The sequence below is a fragment of the Salvelinus alpinus genome, chromosome 16 (genome assembly GCF_045679555.1).
Source record: "Salvelinus alpinus chromosome 16, SLU_Salpinus.1, whole genome shotgun sequence".
In the NCBI taxonomy this organism is placed as follows: domain Eukaryota; kingdom Metazoa; phylum Chordata; class Actinopteri; order Salmoniformes; family Salmonidae; genus Salvelinus; species Salvelinus alpinus.
This window is the reverse complement of record NC_092101.1, coordinates 52,943,340-52,958,936: the sequence shown is the minus strand read 5'-3', so window position 1 is coordinate 52,958,936 and position 15,597 is coordinate 52,943,340. Positions and strand designations below refer to the sequence as shown.

At 44.2% G+C, this 15,597-nt stretch overlaps 1 protein-coding gene across 4 annotated transcripts in view; it reads right to left on the bottom strand.

Annotated features, from left to right (window-relative positions):
• Nucleotides 1–15,597, bottom strand: part of LOC139541683 (phosphatidylinositol 3,4,5-trisphosphate 5-phosphatase 1-like) — a 39,919-nt gene that overhangs the window by 6,045 nt on the left and 18,277 nt on the right. For all 4 annotated transcript variants that reach the window (XR_011668389.1, XM_071346615.1, XM_071346614.1 and 1 more), the window contains 9 exons: nucleotides 14,836–14,974; nucleotides 13,575–13,683; nucleotides 10,823–10,911; nucleotides 7,576–7,657; nucleotides 7,365–7,454; nucleotides 6,845–6,955; nucleotides 1,780–1,859; nucleotides 1,591–1,678; nucleotides 32–178 (listed from right to left, as the gene is read on the bottom strand). Coding sequence is in view for 3 of the 4 variants with exons in the window: in XM_071346615.1 (XP_071202716.1) it covers nucleotides 32–178; nucleotides 1,591–1,678; nucleotides 1,780–1,859; nucleotides 6,845–6,955; nucleotides 7,365–7,454; nucleotides 7,576–7,657; nucleotides 10,823–10,911; nucleotides 13,575–13,683; nucleotides 14,836–14,974 (935 nt within the window). In the remaining variant the exon portion in view is untranslated. The remainder of the gene's footprint in view (nucleotides 1–31; nucleotides 179–1,590; nucleotides 1,679–1,779; nucleotides 1,860–6,844; nucleotides 6,956–7,364; nucleotides 7,455–7,575; nucleotides 7,658–10,822; nucleotides 10,912–13,574; nucleotides 13,684–14,835; nucleotides 14,975–15,597) is intronic.

The following is a 15,597-nucleotide window of genomic DNA, read 5'->3' as shown; positions in this document are numbered from 1 at the left end:
CTGTTATAATTTCATTGGTTGTCAGCCTCACCGTATAACTTCTCAGTCTGTTTGCCTTCTGAGGTTCGTAACTGTACACCTCCCGTCAGGGTGCCCGTCCGCTCGCCGTGATGCGTCAATGTGATGTGGAAATCTGTGTAGGAGGACTCCGCTGCTCGCAGAGCCACACAGCCCTCTCCTGTAAGGATGACACCATGTCAGGGAGGAGGAGCAGGAGGAAGAGGAGGAGAAGAAGGAAGATGAGGAGGAGGATGAAAGAGGAGGATTAGAAAATACTATTTTACTCTCTGACAGAGCTAGATGAAGACAGAGCTAGATGAAGACAGAGATAGATGAAGACAAAGCTGGATGAAGGCAGAGCTAGATGAAGACAGAGCTAGATGAAGATAGAGCTAGATGAAGACAGAGCTAGATGAAGATAGAGCTAGATGAAGGCAGAGCTAGATGAAGACAGAGCTAGATGAAGATAGAGCTAGATGAAGACAGAGCTAGATGAAGACAGAGCTGGATGAAGACAGAGCTGGATGAAGACAGAGCTAGATGAAGGCAGAGCTAGATGAAGACAGAGCTAGATGAAGGCAGAGCTAGATGAAGACAGAGCTAGATGAAGACAGAGCTAGATGAAGGCAGAGCTAGATGAAGACAGAGCTAGATGAAGACAGAGCTGGATGAAGACAGAGCTAGATGAAGACAGAGCTAGATGAAGACAGAGCTGGATGAAGACAGAGCTAGATGAAGATAGAGCTAGATGAAGACAGAGCTAGATGAAGACAGAGCTGGATGAAGATAGAGCTGGATGAAGGCAGAGCTAGATGAAGACAGAGCTAGATGAAGACAGAGCTAGATGAAGATAGAGCTAGATGAAGATAGAGCTAGATGAAGACAGAGCTAGATGAAGATAGAGCTGGATGAAGACAGAGCTGGATGAAGACAGAGCTGGATGAAGACAGAGCTGGATGAAGACAGAGCTAGATGAAGACAGAGCTAGATGAAGACAGAGCTAGATGAAGACAGAGCTGGATGAAGATAGAGCTGGATGAAGGCAGAGCTAGATGAAGACAGAGCTAGATGAAGACAGAGCTAGATGAAGATAGAGCTAGATGAAGATAGAGCTAGATGAAGACAGAGCTAGATGAAGACAGAGCTAGATGAAGATAGAGCTAGATGAAGACAGAGCTAGATGAAGACAGAGCTGGATGAAGACAGAGCTGGATGAAGACAGAGCTAGATGAAGATAGAGCTAGATGAAGACAGAGCTAGATGAAGACAGAGCTAGATGAAGATAGAGCTAGATGAAGACAGAGCTAGATGAAGACAGAGCTAGATGAAGATAGAGCTAGATGAAGACAGAGCTAGATGAAGACAGAGCTAGATGAAGACAGAGCTGGATGAAGACAGAGCTAGATGAAGACAGAGCTAGATGAAGACAGAGCTAGATGAAGACAGAGCTAGATGATGACAGAGCTAGATGATGACAGAGATAGATGATCATGATTCATAGACCTAGACTAGTATTTACTGAAGTCCAAATGTGGTCTGTGTCATTCTCACAACGAGTCTCTCCAATCAGATCACAGTTGTCTTTCTCACCATAGGATTCATCACAGTCTGTGGACTTGACACACAGGAGAATGTGTTGATCCAACAGATACTCCGGGTCTGAGATGATAGGGACGAGCTTTAAAAAGACATGAGAGGAGCTCTATTACATCAAATACGCCATATTGTAAACTCAACTAGTCTAGTGTAAAAAAAACTAAAACTTAATCGTCAACAAACCTCAACTTGGTTTCCAAACCGAACTTTGATAGACCCATCTGAGTGATCTTGGTTCTCTCCTTCCGAGCTCTTGACGAATTCTGTGGACAGAATGTCTGCAGTTATGCTGGTCCCAGATCTGTTTGTGCTATATAACCAATTCACGTTTGGTATGAGAATGAACAATAGGATTTGTAAAGATAAACAGATCTGGGACCAAACTAGTGTGCAGTCACTGTGAGTTAGACTACATTTCAGTTGAAGCTCTTGATATACATTGTTTTGAAAACAATCAACAATCACAGAAAAATGAGAAGAAAAAAGGACCACAATAACATATGTAACCTAAGAAACGAGGTTCATGAAATCCATAACTTGCGATGTGTTCGAACAGGAAGTCCACTGTGTGCAGCTCCACCCTGCACTATCAGCTCAAACATAAATAACATGAGCATGTCTACTTCTGCTAAGCTTCCAAGTAAAGCAATGAAAACGATCAAGCATCCCAGAAAAATGAGAAAAATAGCCCATATTGACATATGTAGCCTAAGAAACAAGTTTCATGTAGTCAATAACTTGCTAGTAACAGATGACAGATTCATATTCTGACTCTATCTCTGAAACTCACTTAGATAATACCTTTGATGATACAGTGGTAGCAATACATGGTTATAACATCTACCGAAAAGACAGAAATGCCAACGGGGGTGGTGTTGCTGTCTATATTCAGAACCACATTCCTGTAAAGATTAGAGAGGATGTCATGTTAAATACTGTTGAAGTAATATGGCTACAGGTTCATATGCCTCACCTAAAGCCCGTTATTGTGGGAAGCTGCTATAGACCACCAAGTGCTTACAGTCAGTATCTGGATAACATGTGTGAAATGCTTGATAATGTATGTGATATCAACAGAGAGGTATATTTTCTGGGTGACCTAAATATTGACTGGCTTTCATCAAGCTGCCCACTCAAGAAAAAGCTTCAAACTGTAACCAGTGCCTGCAACCTGGTTCAGGTTATCAGTCAACCTACCAGGGTATTAACAATCAGCACAGGAATGAAATCCACATTTAAAGGCCAGACGTGCTGCCCTGTTCTGGGCCAGTTGTAATTTTCCCAAGTCCCTCTTTGTGGCACCTGACCACATTACTGGGCAGTAGTCCAGGTGCAACAAAACTAGGGCCTATAGGACCTGCCTTGTTGATATTGTTGTTAAGAAGGTAGAGCAGTGCTTTATTGTGGACAGACCTCTCCCCATCTTAGCTACTGTTGCTGCCATGCTATGTTGTTGTCTTAGGTCTCTCTTTATGTGGTGTTGTGTTGTCTCTCTTGTCGGGATGTGTGTTTTGTCCTATATTTTTTATTTTATTTATTTTTATTCCCAGCCCCCGTCCCCACAGGAGGCCTTTTGCCTTTTGGTGGTGTCACGTTCCTGACCTGTTTTCTGTTTAGTTTTGTGTGTTAGTTGGTCAGGACGTGAGTTTGGGTGGGCATTCTATGTTATCTGTTTCTATGTTGGTTTAGGGTTGCCTGGTATGGCTCTCAATTGGAGGCAGGTGTTTGGCGTTCCTCTAATTGAGAGTCATATTTAGGTAGGCTGTTCACAGTGTTTGTTTGTGGGTGGTTGTCTCCTGTGTCTGTGTCGATGTTTGCACCATACGGGACTGTTTACGGTTTGTTCATTTCATGTAGTCTGTTCCTGTTCATTTCGTTCTTCACGTTGTATGTAAGTTCGTTGTTCAGGTCTGTCTACTTTCGTTTTGTTATTTTGTATCATTTTCAAGTATAGTTCGTTTTCGTGTTTGTTCGTTTTGTTTATTTAATAAATCATTCATGTCATTTCAACGCGCTGCACCTTGGTTCAATCCCTGCTCCTCCTCTTCGGATGAAGAGGAGGAGGACCGCCGTTACAGAACCACCCACCAATCCAGAGCCAAGCAGCGTAATTTGGAGCAACGGGCAAGTATACAGGACTTGTGGAGTTGGGAGCAAATATTTAACGGAGAAGGACCATGGGCTAAAGTAAATCACCGTCCATGGGAACGGCTGGAGGCAGCTCGGAGAGCGGAGGAAAATAGAGAGAGGAACCGGCGTTATGAGGGGACGCGTCTTGCACGGAAGCCCGAAAAGCCCGTGAGTAACTCCCAAAAATTTCTTGGGGGGGGCTAAGGGGTAGTGGGCCTAGGGCAGGTAGGAGACCTGCGCCCACTTCCCAGGCTAACCGTGGAGAGCGGGAGTACGGGCAGACACCGTGTTACGCAGTAGAGCGCACGGTGTCTCCTGTACGTGTGCATAGCCCGGTGCGGGTTATTCCACCTCCCCGCACTGGTAGGGCTAGATTGGGCATTGAGCCAGGTGTCATGAGGCCGGCTCAACGCGTCTGGTCTCCAGTGCGTCTCCTCGGGCCGGCATACATGGCACCTGCCTTACGCATGGTTTCCCCGGTTCGCCTACACAGCCCGGTGCGGGTTATTCCACCTCCCCGCACTGGGCGGGCGACCGGGAGCATTCAACCAGGTAAGGTTGGGCAGGCTCAATGCTCAAGAGAGCCAGTACGCCTGCACGGTCCGGTATTTCCGGTGCCACCTCCCCGCCCCAGCCTAGTACCTACAGTGCCTACACTACGCACTAGGCTACCAGGGCATTTCCAGAGCCCTGTTCCTCCTCCACGCACTCTCCCTATAGTGCGTGTATCCAGTTCGGTGCCTCCAGTTCCGGCCCCACGCACTAAGCCACCTGTGCGTCTCCTAAGTCCTGTACACACTGTCACTTCTCCCCGTACTAGTCCTGAGGTGCGTGCCCTCAGCCCGGTGCCACCAGTGCCGGTACCACGCACCAGGTATAGAGTACGCTTTGAGAGTCCAGTGTGCCCTGTCCCTGCTCCCCGCACTAGTATGAAGGTGCGTGTCCTTAGCCCGGTGCCTCCAGTTCCGGCACCACGCACCAGGTCTACAGTGCGCCTTATCCGGCCAGAGCCATCCGTCTACCCAGCGCCATCTGAGCCATCCGTCTCCTCAGCGCCATCTGAGCCATCCGTCTCCCCAGCGCCATCTGAGCCATCCGTCTCCCCAGCGCCATCTGAGCCATCCGTCTCCCCAGCGCCATCTGAGCCATCCGTCTCCCCAGCGCCGTCTGAGCCGCCCGTCTGCAATGAGCCTGCAAAGCCGCCCGTCTGCCATGAGCCTGCAAAGCCGCCCGTCTGCCATGAGCCTACAGAGCCGCCCGCCAGACAGGAGCCGCTAGAGCCGCCCGCCAGACAGGAGCCCTAGAGCCGTCCGTCAGACAGGGTCTGCCAGAGCCGCCAACCAGACAGGATCTGCCAGAGCCGCCAACCAGACAGGATCTGCCAGAGCCGCCAGCCAGACAGGATCTGCCAGAGCCGCCAGCCAGACAGGATCTGCCAGAGCCGCCAGCGAGCCATGAGCAGCCAGAGCCGTCAGCGAGCCATGAGCAGCCAGAGCCGTCAGAGAGCCATGAGCAGCCAGAGCCGTCAGCCAGCCATGAGCGTCCAGAGCCGTCAGCCAGCCATGAGCGTCCAGAGCCGTCAGCCTGCCATGAGCGTCCAGAGCCGTCAGCCTGCCATGAGCGTCCAGAGCCGTCAGCCTGCCATGAGCGTCCAGAGCCGTCAGCCTGCCATGAGCGTCCAGAGCCGTCAGTCAGCCATGAGCTGTCCCTCAGCCAGAAGCGGCTAGTAATTCAGAACTGCCCCTCAGTCCAGAGCTGTCTCTCTGTCCGGAGCTGCCCTTCAGTCCGGAGTTGCCCCTCTATCCTGAGCTACCTCTTTATCCTGAGCTACCTCTCTCTCCTAAGCTATCCCTCTGTCCTGAGCTATCCCTATGTCCTGAGCTATCCCTATGTCCTGAGCTACCTTGTCCCAGAGTTGTCCTTGATTCTGGTGTTGCCCCTAAATTTAGGTGGGGTTATTTGGAGGGTGGTCATTGTGGGGAGGATACGGAAGCGGGGATTGATTATGGTGGGGTGGGAACCACGCCCGGAGCCTAAGCCACCACCGTGGTCAGATGCCCACCCAGACCCTCCCCTGGACTTTTTGGTGATGCGTTCGGAGTACGCATCTTGAGGGGGGGGTTATGTCACGTTCCTGACCTGTTTTCTGTTTAGTTTTGTGTGTTAGTTGGTCAGGACGTGAGTTTGGGTGGGCATTCTATGTTATCTGTTTCTATGTTGGTTTAGGGTTGCCTGGTATGGCTCTCAATTGGAGGCAGGTGTTTGGCGTTCCTCTAATTGAGAGTCATATTTAGGTAGGCTGTTCACAGTGTTTGTTTGTGGGTGGTTGTCTCCTGTGTCAGTGTTTGTCGCACCATACGGGACTGTTACGGTTTGTTCATTTCATGTAGGCTATTTTTTCCCTGTTCGTGCGTTCTCGTGTTTATGTATGTTCGTCGTTCAGGTCTGTCTACTTTCGTTTTGTTATTTTGTATCATTATCAAGTATAGTTCGTTTTCGTCTTGTCTTTAATAAATATTATGTGTTCTCAACCCGCTGCGCCTTGGCTCGATCACTACTCCACCTCTTCTTATGAAGAGAGAGTGGACAGCCGTTACAGGTGGGCCGTCATGTAAATAAGAATTTGTTCTTAACTGCCTAGTTAAATAAATAAAAACACTGTTGCATCACCTAGCCATGTCTGAATGTCTGAAACTTCCATCCCCAACTACAACATTTTCCGACAAGATAGAACTGCCAAAGAGGTGGAGTTGCAATCTACTGCAGAGATCTGTCATGCTATCCAGGTCTGTGCCCAAACAATTCGAGCTTCTACTTTTAAAATCCACCTTTCCAGAATCAAGTCTCTCACCGTTGCCGCTTGTTATAGACTCCTCTCAGCCCCCAGCTGTGCCCTGGACACCATATGTGAATTGATTGCCCCCCATCTATCTTCAGAGTTCACACTGCTAGGTTTAGCCTCCTCAACTTGCTCAATTTCCACATCATTTATTACAATATTTAGTTAAGATTTAGGCCTAAATCTTAACTCATCATAAGAATTTGTTCTTAACTGACTTGCTTAGTTAAATAAATAAAATAAACCCCTGTGTTCAGATGGAATAAGGCCTAGTCTTACTTTCTAAGCAGCTGGAGTGGTATTCTATGAAGAATTTGGTCTTGGACTTTGTCATGAGGGTGGCGATGCAGTTCATGAACTTGATCCCACCCTGAGACACACTGCTGGGATCTGGAAAGAAAGATAAAAAAAGACCATTAAATGAAAGTCAGTCGTCTTGTCCATAGAGTTTGACTAGGAAAACACTAGAAAGAACTTCTTAGGGGGCAGATAATTTCTAACGTCAGTTATGTCAGAGACAATAGGCTGTGTTTACACATGCAGCCCAATTCTGATCTTTTTTCCCCGCACAAATTGGTCTTTTTGACAAATCTCATCAGATCTTTTTTTCTGAGCTGATGAAATTTGTAAAAAAAATAAAATAAAAAAAAATAAAAATGAATTGGTCTGACTGTGTAATCACAGTCATTAGTCACACAGCCAGTACGGTGTAGTTGTCTAGTCACACAGCCAGTACGGTGTAGTTGTCTAGTCACACAGCCAGTACGGTGTAGTTGTCTAGGGAAGTTAGAAACTGTACCGTGCTTGGAGACAAACTGTGAAGCCACTCCAACTTCAAACGTGGAGAAAACTGGAGAGTGGTCACTGGTCAGGATGTCATTGGTGCACCCTACAAGAGAGGTTGCGAAATGACACAATTGGTCATAACATTAGCTTAAAACGAAACAACATATTTAATTGGTTATTTGCAATGATAATCAATCGATCAATTATCATCGCAGTAGTCTCACCGTATGACTGACAGAACACGTGCACCAAGGGGTAGGACTTCCGTAGAACACGATCACACCATGATGGTAGATTGTATTTAGTCTGTGAGGGAGAAACATGTAAATAGTGAACTTTTAATTTCAGAAATTCAGCATCTAGTATCTTCAAATAGGGGTTTCAGAGAGCCTGTTGTGGTGTCTGTGACTGCAAGATGGGGCGGCAGGGTAGCCTAGTGGTCAGAGCGTTAGACTACTAACCGAAAGGTTGCAAGATCGAATCCCCGAGCTGACAAGGTAAAAATCTGTCATTCTGCCCCTGAACAAGGCAGTTAAACCAATGTTCCTAGGCTGTCATTGTAAATAAAAATTTGTTCTTAACTGACTTGCCTAGTTAAATAAAAAACATGTTCTTTACAAGCCTATCATGTACTCTCAGATGTATATTTACTGTATGAGGGCATACAGTAAATAAACTGTGTTTAGAGGTCTGAAATTTCAACCACAGGATTAGGTTATCATTGTAACCATTTTTCAACATTATACTTATATGAAATATGTCAGATCAACCAAAATAATAGATTGGGCAGCACCTCCTACTGGATCTATCTACAGCACCTCCTACTGGAGAGTTGATGTATCTACAGCACCTCCTACTGGAGAGTTGATCTAACTACATTACAGCACCTCCTACTGGAGAGTAGATCTATCTACAGCACCTCCTACTGGAGAGTTGATGTATCTAAAATACTCTCCTACTGGAGAGTAGATCTATCTACAGCACCTCCTACTGGAGAGTAGATCTATCTACAGCACCTCCTACTGGAGAGTAGATCTATCTACAGCACCTCCTACTGGAGAGTTGATGTATCTACAGCACCTCCTACTGGATAGTTGATCTCTCTACAGCACCTCCTACTGGAGAGTTGATGTACCTACAGCACCTCCTACTGGAGAGTTGATCTATCTACAGCACCTCCTACTGGAGAGTTGATGTATCTACAGCACCTCCTACTGGAGAGTTGATCTGTCTACAGCACCTCCTACTGGAGAGTAGATCTATCTACATTACAGCACCTCCTACTGGAGAGTTGATCTGTCTACAGCACCTCCTACTGGAGAGTTGATGTATCTACAGCACCTCCTACTGGAGAGTTGATCTCTCTACAGCACCTCCTACTGGAGAGTTGATCTCTCTACAGCACCTCCTACTGGAGAGTAGATCTACCTACAGCACCTCCTACTGGAGAGTTGATGTATCTACAACTATACCTTTGGTCTCTCATCCAGGGTTTCAACTAAGACCAGCCCTGCTTAGCTTTCATATTTATCCCTGACTACTAGTAATATGCTATCATGAGAATTATTATTGAGAGATCCCTTAATAACTAAATGGATTCACTGTTGCTATCAAAGTAATTCCAAAGGGTAACAGAACAAATTAAAATGCAACCATAGTTTATCAGTCATATATATATATATATATATCAGGCCTATATAGCATTGGCAAAATCATCAACAGCTATTGTTTCAATTAATTCCAGGTTTCAACTAAAGATAGACAATACAGTACACATGGGCCTAGGGTTTCAAGCTTTGCTTGATTTCAAATTGACTCTACAAGTTAATAATTACTAATATGTTGGATAAAAAAAATCTAAGTAAAGAATAGGACTAAATCAAACTTTATTTTACAGTGCATTTAAAGTTAGATTTGATTTAGTCATATTCTTTAACATAGATTCTTTTTGGTTGAGATGGAGACGTGAATCCAACTTATCAATTATTAATTTGTAGACAAACTGGTTATTGAGTTGTGTTTGGTTGTCAACTCAACCAAATATCAACATTTCAAGGAGATGTATCTTCTGCTTGGATAGTTCCATCTGCGCCACTGACTTAGTCTGGCTTTAATTACAGTTTGTCTACAAATTAATAATTGATATGTTAGATTCACGTCTCCATCTTAACAACAAATCTAACATAAAGAATAGGACTAAATCAAAATGAACTTTAAATACACTTTAAATAAAGTCTGATTGGATTTAGTCATATTCTTTAAGTCTAGATGGAGACTCCAACATATCAATTATTAATTTGTAGACAAACTGGAAATAAAGCCAGATTAAGTCAATGGCACAAAATATAAATCTTCAAAAGTTGATATTTGGTTGCGTTGACAATCAAATCACTTTTAAAATACAGTAAATAGCCTATTAACTTGTCGACAAGTTAACAAATAATATGTAGGATTAAACCAGTGTGCTAAAATGAAAACATCCAAGCATTAGATACATCTCTTTTAAATGTGGATATTTGGTTGCATTGCCAACCAAACACAATTCAATATTACTTTTGTAATATTACATATAAGGTTATCTTACAAACTAACGTAACAGTTTTTATTCAACTTTAAAACGAGTAACACATCCATGGCCACATTCTGAGGTTACTTGTAGCCTAACTATATATTTGTTCTTATGTAATCATAAGTGGGTATGTTCAAGATGGCACGCAGGTCTGTGGAGATCTTCACAATCGCTGTAATAATCTGTACAGAATCTCCAACAGCATTGATCACTTGCACCGTGTACTTTTAATGTAATCTCAACCTGCAATCCAGGTCATTTGGTTCTGCTATGAGATGAAGACCATCTGTAAATAGCACACCCAACTACCTCATCCCCATATTGTTACTTATCCTCTTGCTCTTTTGCACCCCAGTATCTCTACTTGCACATCTATCACTCCAGTGTTAATGCTAAATTGTAATTATTTAGCCTCCATGGCATATTTATTGCCTTACCTCCCTACTCTTCTACATTTGCACACACTGTACATAGATTTTTCTATTGTGTTATTGACTGTACGTTTGTTTATGTGTAACTCTGTGTTGTTGATTTTGTCGCACTGCTTTGCTTTATCTTGGCCAGGTCGCAGTTATAAATGAGAACTTGTTCTTAACTGGCCTACCTGGTTAAATAAAGGTGAAATAAATAAAATAAAATACAAAAATAACACCATTTGAACATTTATTTTAAATGGTTGAAAGCTCAGTGATGATACCTAAACCCAAAAATCAGACATTGTTTTTCCATTGGAATTTGATTCTGCTTGTAGATGGTTGAAAGCATAGTGATAACACATTGGGAATTCAACAAACTTCTAGCAGTCTCATTGAGCCACTTCTTAACCAAATATTACCCACATTTCCATGTTAAAATGATGCGGTGTGCCCAGTGTTGGATCTGAGAAAACACAGTAAACCTACCCCTGTGGCTTTGGCTTTGGTGTAGGCATATCTCTCTCGTGTGTCTCTCTCGAAACGATACGTGGGCGCGAATGTGATCTCCTCCTCATCTGTGGGGAGATGAAATGAAACAATAAATGTATCAAAGGTCAAGATAGGTTGTGGTCTCCAAGGCTTAATTTTGCACATTTCAATGAGGAAGTGATGCCGAAACGTTGGTAAATAACCATTAAATTGCTGGGAGTTTATAAAGAAACAGACCTTTTTCAGGACCCTGTCCTGAGTCGAAAAATGCAAATAACTTCACAGATCTTTATTGTAAAGGGTTTAAACACTGTTTCCCATGCTTGTTCAATGAACCATAAACAATTAATGAACATGCACCTGTGGAACGGTTGTTAAGACACTAACAGCTTACAGACGGTAGGCAATTAAGGTCACAGTTATGAAAACTTAGGACACTAAAGAGACCATTCAACTGACTCTGAAAAACACCAAAAGAAAGATGCCCAGGGTCCCTGCTCAGCTGCGTGAACGTGCCTTAGGCATGCTGCAAGGAGGCATGAGGACTGCAGATGTGGCCAGGGCAATAAATTGCAATGTTCGTACTGTGAGACACCTAAGACAGCACTACAGGGAGACAGGACGGACAGCTGATCGTCCTCGCAGTGGCAGACCACGTGTAACAACACCTGCACAGGATCGGTACATCCGAACATCACACCTGTGGGACAGGTACAGGATGGCAACAACAACTGCCCGAGTTACACCAGGAACACACAATCCCTCCATCAGTACTCAGACTGTCCGTAACAGGCTGAGAGAGGCTGGACTGAGGGCTTGTAGGCCTGTTGTAAGGCAGGTCCTCACCAGACATCACAGGCAACAACGTCGCCTATGGGCACAAACCCACCGTCGCTGGACCAGACAGGACTGGCAAAAAGTGCTCTTCACTGACGAGTCGCGGTTTTGTCTCACCAGAGGTGATGGTCGGATTTGCCTTTAACGAAGGAATGAGCGTTACACCGAGGCCTGTACTCTGGAGCGGGATCGATTTGGAGGTGGAGGGTCCATCATGGTCTGGGGCTGTGTGTCACAGCCTCATCGGACTGAGCTTGTTGTCATTGCAGGCAATTTCAACGCTGTGCGTTACAGGGAAGACATCCTCCTCCCTCATGTGGTACCCTTCCTGCAGGCTCATCCTGACATGACCCTCCAGCATGACAATGTCACCAGCCATACTGCTCGTTCTGTGCGTGATTTCCTGCAAGACAGGAATGTCAGTGTTCTGCCATGGCCAGCAAAGAGCCTGGATCTCAATCCCATTGAGCACGTCTGGGACCTGTTGGATCGGAGGGTGAGGGCTAGGGCCATTCCCCCCAGAAATATCCGGGAACTTGCATGTGCCTTGGTGGAAGAGTGGGGTAACATCTCACAGCAAGAACTGGCAAATCTGGTGCAGTCCATGAGGAGGAGATGCACTGCAGTACTTAATGCAGCTGGTGGCCACACCAGATACTGACTGTTACTTTTGATTTTGACCCACCCTTTTGTTCAGGGACACATTATTCAATTTCATGTCTGTGGAACTTGTTCAGTTTATGTCACAGTTATTGAATCTTGTTATGTTCATAAAAATATTTACACATGTTAAGTTTGCTGAAAATAAACGCAGTTGACAGTGAGAGGACGTTTCTTATTTTGCTGAGTTTACATGGAGTGTATGACTTTCTTTATTGTGATAGTTTATAGTTATTCGCCGTCGCCGTTAGTATTCACATTTTTTCTGTTTGTGTGTCATGTTGTTGAATCTACATTTCAATGAGAATAACATAAGACTTGGACTAGGTGGTTTTATTAAAAGGTCCAATGCACCTGTTTTTTTTTTATTATCTCAATAAGAAATAATTTCTGGGTAATAATTAAGTACCTTACTGTGATTGTTTTTAATGAAAAATTAGACAAAACTAAACAAAAATGGCTTCTTAGCAAATTGCAGTTTCTCAAGCAAACAATGTAGCCTGGACTGTCTGGGAGTGGTCTGAGAGAGGAGGAGGAGCCTAACGGGAGGGATGTGTAACTGTAACGGCTCTCGTTGGGAGAAGGAGACCAACGCGCAGCGTGGTAGACGTACATCGTAATTGTATTGATGACATCGGGAAAAACAACAAAATCAAAAACGAAAACGCACAGTTCTGTCAGGCGAAAAACACTAAACAGAAAACAAGATCCCACAAAACCCAAAAGGGAAATGACAACTTATATGTGATCCCCAATCAGAGACAACGATAGACAGCTGCCTCTGATTGGGAAACACACACGGCCAAAAACAAAGAAATAGAAAACATAGATTTTCCCACCCGAGTCACACCCTGACCTAACCAAACATAGAGAATAATAGGGATCTCTAAGGTCAGGGCGTGACAGTAACCTGAAAACCAGCTGTTATTGGCAGAGAGGAGGGCAAACTATCTTTGTTATTAGTCTATTAACGTATACCCCCTGTCTTTTCAAACAGCTCTTACACTAAAAGTGCATTATCATAATTTTCACAATTTCACAAAAAAAAAAATCCAATCTCATAATGTAGAAATATATATATATAAAACATAGGTAAAATCTAGTTTTTGACTGCACTGCACCCTTTAAAATGTTGACACTTGATAGTGTAAAATAGTGTAATGGCTGCTCAGCCTACAATACCAACATACTATAGATGTGTACTGACTCTTTCACTGTTGATTTTGTATGGAAATGTATGACCTTGTCTTACCATAGTGTAGAAACACCTTCTCTTCTCCTTTCTCAATGGTGAGCTGGTCTCTACACAGCAGTTCCTGGTACTGTTGCTGTTTGATCTTGGTCACAATGCTCTCTGCTTCCTGTTAAGGGAACACAATGCAAAGTAGCTGTTTCTCTTTTTCCTGCCCGGTGACGTCATCAGCACACCACTGTCTCTTTTTTCACCTGACTTGGTCGCTAACAGATAAATAGGGAATAGGAACTGCATGCTGGCTCTTGTGTCCCAAATGGCACCCTATTACGGGTACTTTTGACCAGGGCACGGGTTAAAAGTAGTGCACCAGATAAGGGCGCCAATTAGGATGCATAGTGTCAAAAGTAGTGCACCAGATAAGGGCGCCAATTAGGATGCATAGTGTCAAAAGTAGTGCACCAGATAAGGGAGCCATTTAGGATAGGGAATAGGAACTGCATGCTGGCTCTTGTGTCCCAAATGGCACCCTATTACGGGTACTTTTGACCAGGGCACGGGTTAAAAGTAGTGCACCAGATAAGGGCGCCAATTAGGATGCATAGTGTCAAAAGTAGTGCACCAGATAAGGGCGCCAATTAGGATGCATAGTGTCAAAAGTAGTGCACCAGATAAGGGAGCCATTTAGGATAGGATCCACTGTTTCATGCACCAGGCGGTCTTGTCCTCCACGTTCTGCTAACCAGACAACTGGTTCTCTATTTCTTAACACATTCGAGAAGCACGTTGACAGAAATCATTTGTTGGTTACACTTGACACTATTACACAAAGCAGGTTTCCATCCAACCTTTTCATGCGAGTAAAGTAAATATATATTCGGTACATGGGAATTTAACCGCAAAACTGTGTTTTTATGTGCACTCTGTCACCACGCATAGCCCTTTACCTGCAACAGGTGGGAAAAATAAACATCATTATTGTTTTTATGCCGATTGTAGAATATTTGTATGAAAATCTGTCACTAATTGGATGGAAACCTAGCTACTGACATGAATTCCTCTCAATATGATCTCCAGTTTTTGTAATACTGTCATGATCTCAGTAAGAGAAGACTAAGTTGAGAGTTGTTGATACTGTAGCAACCTTAACCCAACACAAACTCGTCAAAAGGTCCGGATCTCTTGGAGTAACGGTTAATGTGTTCGGGTTGACCCGCCGCTGGACCCAGGTTTGAGTCCCGGTCAGGCTACCCCCCCGAATTAGCTACAATACAATCTGCCCATCCAATGGTAACTAACTGCTAAACTAAGTATAACTTACTGTGGATGGCAGTTCGATTCGATAATTCAGATCCCCAAACCAGAACAGATGAGTGAATCGATGTGTGATGTCAAAAGGATTCAGTTTCTTATCTCCAAGATTAAGAAAGCGTAGGATGCTGATGTAATTCTGGTTGCGTCTGGCAAGAGAACAAAGGTTGAGGAATTAAATGTTTTGTTTCAAGTTGAGATATGAAGTTTTCTGTCCTCACGTTTAGCTATTTTTTTGTTGTTGCAATATTCAGACTTGTATCTTTGTGTTTCTCTATTCATCAAACAGAAACGAACATAAAATAATTCCATTCATTTGTACGAGTTAGATTTAGACGAATTCCATGCCGCTTGTGGACGTTCGTAGAGCAAAACAGAGAGCAGCATCTTGTCCGTGAGGGTCTATCCTTTCCACAGTGGCGTCATAATAGTTTGTTACCCAAACGGTTCAAATGCTACAGACTAACATTGGCATATCAGCATTATCGACTTCAGACAAGTCTCGTGGGGCTTGTGGGAGGGGGGGGGGGGGGGGGTCAAAGAGCAAAACGTAGAACACCATCGTGTTCACGAGAGTCTCCCCTTTCTATAGAGTGGTCAGATTAGTTCAGATACTACAGAAGTTTTCCTGAGAATACCTATTTTTTGGGATGTCTACTGGTTTGACAAACAGCGCCGTAGCTCTGCCACTTTCCACCGCGGATGTGGATTGAGACGCAGCCCGTGTAAACAAACATTGAAGCACCGATGCGTCAATAGACTCTAGTTTTTT